Consider the following 7,890-nt stretch of genomic DNA (forward strand, 5'->3'; position numbering starts at 1 on the left):
CTCAGAAACTCTTGATCATAGGGGATCTTAGATATTTCCCAGACCAACCCACTTACTGTGGTTTCATCAAATCCCCTTGTCTCTCTTGGAACCCCCAGATCAGAGGACTGATGTCCCTGCTGAAAATTATGATGATGCTGAAGAGGTACCAGTGCCTGGGACTCCTCCTGCCTCTCAGGGTAGCGAAGAGGAAGTGCTCCCAGTGAAGGAAGATGGTATGAGGTCTCAGACAGGTGAGTGGGGTTAGCTCATCTCCTATAATCTTCAGTCTCTGTCCTGGAAATGGTGAATTTGAGCTCCTCAATGCCCAGCCTCTCTAGAATTTCAAAACGTCAGTAATCTCATGCATTTGATGGGTTTCCTGGTGTCTCAGATGGTAAAGAATCTGCCTGCAATGCAGGAGACCCAGGTTTGATCCCTCCTGGTTGGGAAGATCTCCAGGAGAAGGGAATGGCAACCCACTCAAGTATTCTTTCCTGGAGAATCCCATGGACAGAGGAGTCTGGCAGGCTGTAGTCCATAGGGTCACAAAGAGTTGGACGTGACCGTCTCAATCGTATACTGTCTTTAATGCTATCATACTTCTTGGCAGTGAGGAATCATTCTCCTCTTGGCATTTATGTGTCCATACTGCAACTTAAATTTTCACTTTATATGTGATATGCGTGCATTTAAATTTACAGATTAGGGCGTTTCCTGACAATCCAGTGGTTAGGACTCTGCACTTTCACTGCTAGGACCCGAGTTCAATCCCTGGTCAAGCAACTAAGATCGCACAAGCATTGTTCAGTGGGCCAAAAGGAAAAGAAAACTTGATTATTTGAGCATATTTATGAAATACACAAATAGAACGAGTATTTTGATAACTCTTCTGTGCTGTCTTATACATGAAAGGTAGTCAGAGATTTTTAAAAATGTACTGCAGTATTGAATTTGTGAGGTATTCTGATAATTTAAGATGAGCTCTGTTTCTATGTCAGCACTAATGTACAAAATCTATGATATGCAGTGGCCTTAACATTAAGCCATATTGGTAGTTCATAGACCAGAGTTTGTGGTCAGCTAAAGTCTAATTTGCTCCAGACATTTCAGTAGCTGAGAGAAGACACTCATTCTCTAGAAAAGAGCATTTCTCCGTCTGAGGGCCTGTGTGCTCCTGGGAAGGGGCGCCCTGTGTTTGCACCTTGATACTATTTGTGGACATTTGGGAACAGAAGTTAACTAAGAGCAGAGCTGGTTTGTGAGTGAGGAACTCATATTTTCCTGTCTCCACTCTCCCTCTCATGATTTCACATCTGTCAGTTGTGAGAGGAGAACATTAAATTCGTTGGTATGTTCTTACTGTTCTTGGGCATCTCCCTGCTGATTGTGTAGCCTGGAGGCAGATCTTCCCAGAGCTCTTGTGTGAGCACAGGTCCCCTGTGATGCAGGGTTTCCACATGAACTGAGGCCCCAGAGACCACATGAACTGGATCTGAGAGGACAGCCGGGATCCATCCTCACTGTAACTAGTGTGAAACAGCCTGAACCTCCTTGCCCCCACCTGGGTCCCAGGGGTGCTTTGTTATCACCACTTCCTTTACTCACTTCCACAACATGGTCTGGTCCCCTTTGTCTCAGTTCTAACCATACTTTTCTTTACTATTTCAGGCTCTTCTCTGTTTGTCTTTGGAGAGGAAGCTGATCCTGGGGAAGGAGAAGAGAGCCCATGGCTGCTCCAGGGGGACAAAGGGGACCCTGGGTACGATGACATTGAACTCAGTGCCCCAGGAACATCCACAGTGACTTTCCCATGATGTTGTATTAAATATGAGATGAAGCCTCAGATATTCTAATTGCCTATATTTCAATACAGTAATACTGACCTGTAATTGTGTTATATGGAAATTGTTCAAAATGAAATATTCTGAATAAAGTAACTTTTTGCTGTGTTGCTAATTTAGCAAGTCCCACATTAAATGCTTTTAAAGGATTGGTCTGTTTCTCAAACACCATTTTCCTCAAAGGAAAACAAGATGTACTGCCTTTTTTTCTCACCTCCATCAAAGGCTAATGAGGACATGACTTTGCCCAGGATCACAAATGCTCCAGGTCACTCTTACTTAGAAAAAGCATCTAAACTTGGTCCACATTCACACTCTCCTTCCTAGCAAGATGAACCTGTCAACCAAAAAATATAGTCAGAACCTGATAGAGTTATTTTATTTGGTGGGAATGTTTAGGACTCCAGGCCCTGGAGACAGCATCTCAGTAGCTCTGAGAAAACTGCTCCAAGGAGGCAGGAGGGGAAGTCAGCCTATATATAAGTTTGCAACAAAGGGCGAGGCAGTCTGAACATCAAGATCAGGTACCAAGTTAAGGAAGTTAGCATTCTGTTATTGGGAAGATGCAAGCCTCTGGTCTCACTGGATTCATTCCTTCCATATGAAGCTCAGCTATCTGGGGCCAACCCTGTTTCCTTATTCACCTCAAGGAGCGGCAGATGGCTGCTTCTTGCATTCCCCTAGCTCCTCAGCAATCACCATGGGGAGTGGCAGCATCCCCTGGATCACAGTTTTGGGAGCCCTCACTCACATTTGGAGACCAGAAATCATTGATGGCTGTGATATTTCTTGTTTATTGATATGACAGGAGATATTTTCATTTCACAAACTCATGGAAAAAACCCAATCCTGTATGTTCTTCTCTGAGATGTCTCATCACCTGTTTTTAACCTATTCTTGGTCACCAGACTTGGATGTGAGTTTCAAAGTGGGACACTGCCTGGTGAGAGAGAATGGATACAGCTTTCCTTATCCTGCTTAAATTTTCATGGACCAGTTAAAAATCTAACTCTAGGTTAACTGCTTCTCCCTTTTTCATTACTCATTCCCTAGGTTACTTTATCTGTTTATTTCTCAAGCAGATATAGATTCCTTTTTGCTCTTCTCCCATGTCTAGTTGATTATCAAATCCTTATGAATCCATTCTTTCCATCCCTTTGTGGTATTTCTTCAGGATTTTGCTATTTCTTGTCTCTCCAGTAATCTATCCTTCTGAGTGAATTATATCAGCTCATATCTCTTTCTAAGTTGATGGAAGGCAAATTGGTGCTCACCACACCCTGCATCCAGGTGGGACAAGAGAGCAAGAAAGTGGAGACCTAGGCAGAGGGGATGCAGAAGAAGGGATGTAAGGAAGATCAGGAACATTTGGGTATTTGTTTCAAATATGTGGATGGAGGTGTCTGATATGATTGAAAACTTAAAGGAACAATTTCAGAATAGTGGACTTTGCTGAAAACATATTGTTTCAAGATTGCTTTAATCTGGTTACTATTGAAAATGTTAACATGATCCTGCTGTGATTCTTCAGGGTAGAGACAGCTGTCTTACAGGAGTAGCCAAGTAAATATTATCTTTACACAACACGTCTCCCCCCACCCCCATTCCATTGTGGACATGTGGAGAAGCTGCTGAACTAATATAAGAACTGGGAGTGCTGGCCTAGCTGTGAGCTGAGTCCACCCAGTTACTGCTTGATGCCTGCATGGTGTCCAGGACTCCAACCTATGCTCACACTCTCAGTCTTCATAGTTCTAGGCTGTGCTTGGGAATGGGAAGATGTCCAGGACTTCTCCCAGGGCAGCTCACATAGCTATTCACCATTGGGAAGTAATGAAATAAATGACATATGATGAAAGAAATAAAGTATACCAGCCAAGAAGCTCAGTGAACTCCAAAAAAACACAGATAAACAATCCAATTCAGGAAAAGAATATGTGAACAAAATGAGATTAAAAGTATTTCTTATCATTATTATTACTGCTTTTAATTTTTGGTTGCACTGGGTCTTTGTTGCTGCACATGGGCTTTCTTTAGTTGCAGCAAGCAGGCACTACTCTTCTTTGTGGACAGCAGGCTTCTCTATGTGGGGGCTTCTCTTGTTGCGGAGCACAGGCTTCAGGCGCTCAGGCTTCAGTAGTTGCAGCATGCAGGCTTCTATTTGCGGCTTGCAGGTCCTAGAGCATGGGCTCAGTAGTTGTTGTGCACAGGCTGAGTTGCTCCACAAAGGAAATCGGTTGTCTTACAGAGATAGAAATGAAATAAGATACAACAGATTTGTAAATGTAAATATGTAATCCAACTCAGAATACTCTAATATGCAAATATACAGTGAAAGTCGCTCAATGGTGTCCGACTCTGCAACCCCCTGGACTGTCCATGGAATTCTCCAGGCCAGAATACTGGAGTGTGTAGACTTTCCCTTCTCCAGGGGATCTTCCCAACCCAGGGATTGAACCCAGATCTCCCACATTGCAGGCAGATTTTTTACCAGCTGAGCCACAAGGGAAGCCCAAGAACACTGGAGTGGATAGCCTATCCTTTCTTCAGGGGATCTTCCCAACCCAGGAAACAAACCAGGGTCTCCTGCATTGCAGGTGGTTTCTTTATCAACTGAGCTATCAGGAAAGCCCACAAAATATACAACGAACTTGTAAATGTAAATGTGTAATACAACTCAGAATACTCTGTGCTAACCAGTTAACTGCAGTCTAAAGGAAGTATTAAAATAATTATAAAGAAAAGTTTTTTGTTAGTGGATATACAATATAAAGAGAGGCAAATTCTGACATCAAAAACAGAAAGTGTAAGGGGATAAAAAGGTATAGCTTTTGTATGTGATTGAAATTAATTTATCAGACTGTTGTGTCTGTAAGATGTTATACATGAGCCTCATGGCAACAAAAATGTAAAAACCACCCTTATGGCATAAAGTGAAGAGGAACTAAAAAGGCTCTTGATGAAAGTGAAAGTGGAGAGTGAAAAAGTTGGCTTAAAGCTCAACATTCAGAAAACGAAGATCATGGCATCTGGTCCCATCACTTCATGGGAAACAGATGGGGAAACAGTGGAAACAGTGTCAGACTTCATTTTTGGGGCTCCAAAATCACTGCAGATGGTGACTGCAGCCATGAAATTAAAAGACACTTACTCCTTGGAAGAAAAGTTATGACCAACTTAGACAGCATATTGAAAAGCAGAGACATTACTTTGCCAACAGAGGTCCGTCTAGTCAAGGCTATGGTTTTTCCTGTGGTCACGTATGGATGTGAGAGTTGGACTGTGAAGAAGGCTGAGTGCTGAAGAATTGATGCTTTTAAACTGTGGTGTTGGAGAAGACTCTTGAGAATCCCTTGGACTGCAAGGAGATCCAACCAGTCCATTCTGAAGGAGATCAGCCCTGGGATTTCTTTGGAAGGAATGATGCTAAAGCTGAAACTCCAATACTTTGGCCATCTCATGCGAAGAGTTGACTCATTGGAAAAGACTCTGATGCTGGGAAGGATTGGGGGCAGGAGGAGAAGGGGACGACAGAGGATGAGATGGCTGGATGGCATCACTGACTCGATGGACGTGAGTCTGAGTGAACTCCGGGAGTTGGTGATGGACAGGGAGGCCTGGCGTGCTGCAATTCATGGGGTCGCAAAGAGTCAGACACGAATGAGCGACTGAACTGAACTGACAGTAGAGTCACGAAAAGTAAAGAGAAAGAAGTCAGAGCACACCATTATCCAAAGTTATTAGCTCTCAGTTCTAACTGTTCTGCAGAATAGTTGAGTTGTCCTGGTCTTTACAGCATTCTTCAGGATCAGCCTCAGAGGACTTTCCTTTCACAGAGTGAAAGATGAATTAGTCTGCTTTTTTTTTTTTTTTTTAAAGCAAAAAAATCTTTCTGCTGCTAATCTCCTTCTTTATGTCATACAGACAGTGCAGCTGTACTTTTTAATTGCAAACTTTCTTTCTGTGATATTGCTGTGAGGTTTTAATTGAAAAACTGCCAAATGATAAATCATATGAATAGCTTATCTCCTCCGTTGGGTCTGATTAAAACTTAATAAGAGGCCACATGTTAGTATGTTGTGGTTTGTCTTGTGTATCCTTAGAGATGGAGATTTGCAGTGTTCATTGTGACATGTCTGTTGGTGATAAGCTCCCTCTGTTTGAAAATAAAAATTTGCCCTGTTAATTGCTGAAAACATTTGCCTTTAAAACAAAAATGTCAGTTAGCTAAGTGATGTCCTCAAAAATAGTTCTCTATATTTAAGATAATTTCTCTTAAATGTCTAGCAGGGTCTAATTCAGTCATTCAACAAACATTATCTGAGTATCTATTAAGTTATAGAGAGTGGAAATGCAGAACTTATACTCATGTACAGGCCTCACTCCAATCCTGGGCCCTGGAAGGGCCTTAGCAGATACTTGTGGCCTGCAGTAGCCTTGGGTAGCATGCCCAGATGGGGAAGGAGTCAATGATAAGGAAAAGAGAATTTGTTCACAGACTTTTAGATGTTAAAAGAGAAACACATTTTGCTATATTTCCAGTGTTCTTAGGCTTATCTGCAGGCTGGACTCAGCTGCATCAAAGCTCCACGTACAATAGAGCATCAGGTCATAGAGTTTAAGTCTGAGCAACCACTCAGCCTTTGAACTCTGAGTGCCATCCCAGTGGCACTAATCTTGAGTTTAAGTGGTTTAAGAATGACCACCTGCAGGAACTCAATAGCTCTGGAGTTGGTAATTACATCAGTTCTGAGCAAAGGTAGATTAATCATGAAGGTAATGAAACCTCACCTTCACAGACTCTCCTTGCACCAACTTCTCCCATGTTCTGAGGCAGGCCCTAGGGTTGTGCTCACAAAGATATAGGTTTTGAATGTGCCGTTTTCTTGAGTTGAAAAAAAAATTAGCAAAATTATTTCTTACCCAAACGTGAAGAATTCTTTCTGTGGAAAATTCTTCAAAGATGGGAGTACCAGACCACCTTACCTGCCTCCTGAGAAATCTGTATGCAGGTCAAGAAGCAACAGTTAGAACCAGACATAGAACAAAGGACTGGTTCCAAATTGCAAAAGGAATACATCAAGGCTGTATATTGTCACCCTGCTTATTTAATTTATATGCAGAGTACATCATGTGAAATGCTGGGTTGGATTAACCACAAGCTGGAATCAAGATTGCTGGGAGAAATATCAATAACCTTAGATATACAGATGATACCACCCTTGTGGCAGAAAGTGAAGAGGAACTAAAGAGCCTCTTGATGAAAGTGAAAGAGGAGAGTGAAAAAGTGGGCTTAAAACTCAACATTTAAAAAGCGAAGATCACTGCATCTGGTTCCATCTATCCATGGAAAATAGATGGAGAAACAATGGAAACAGTGAGAGACATTGTATTTTTGGGCTCCAAAATCACTGCAGATGGTGACTGCAGCCATGAAATTAAAAGACACTTTCTTCTTGGAAGAAAAGTTATGACCAACCTAGACAGCATATTAAAAAGCAGAGACATTATTTGCCAACAAATGTCCATCTAGTCAAAGCTATGTTTTTTCCAGTAGTCATGTATGGATGTGAGAGCAGGACCATAAAGAAAGTTTAGCACTGAAAAACTGATGCTTTTGAACTGCAGTGTTGGAGAAGAATCTTGAGAGTCCCTTGGACTGCAAGCAGATCCAACCAGTCAATCCTGAAGGAAATCAGTCCTTAGTATTCATTGGAACGACTGATGCTGAAGCTGAAAATCCAATGATGCAAAGAATGATGCCACCTGATGCAAAGAACTGACTCATTGGAAAAGACCCTGATGCTGGCAAAGATTAAAGACAAGAGGAGAAGAGGACAACAGAGGATGAGCTGGTTGGATGGCATCACCGACTCAATGGCCATGAGTTCAGCAAGCTCCAGGAGTTGGTGATACAGGGAAGCCTGGCATGCTGCAGTCCATGGGGTCACAAAAAGTTGGACACTACTGATTGACTAAACTGAACTGAAAGGGGAAGAAGTTAATTACATACATGGAGCAGTAAATGCACAATCAGATTTGTTCAGGAAATCAAGAAGAAACAGGG

At 42.2% G+C, this 7,890-nt stretch overlaps 1 protein-coding gene across 1 annotated transcript in view; it reads left to right on the top strand.

Moving 5' to 3' along the window:
* LOC102284472 (antigen WC1.1-like) overlaps nucleotides 1–1,920 on the top strand; it is a 37,692-nt gene extending 35,772 nt beyond the window's left edge. Inside the window, 2 exon segments of the mRNA XM_070366756.1 lie at nucleotides 99–233; nucleotides 1,651–1,920. Of these exon segments, the coding sequence (XP_070222857.1) occupies nucleotides 99–233; nucleotides 1,651–1,796 (281 nt within the window). The 3' untranslated portion in view covers nucleotides 1,797–1,920.
* Nucleotides 1,921–7,890: the final 5,970 nt, after the last annotated feature.

Source organism: Bos mutus, unplaced genomic scaffold (assembly GCF_027580195.1).
Source record: "Bos mutus isolate GX-2022 unplaced genomic scaffold, NWIPB_WYAK_1.1 CTG202, whole genome shotgun sequence".
In the NCBI taxonomy this organism is placed as follows: Eukaryota; Metazoa; Chordata; class Mammalia; order Artiodactyla; family Bovidae; genus Bos; species Bos mutus.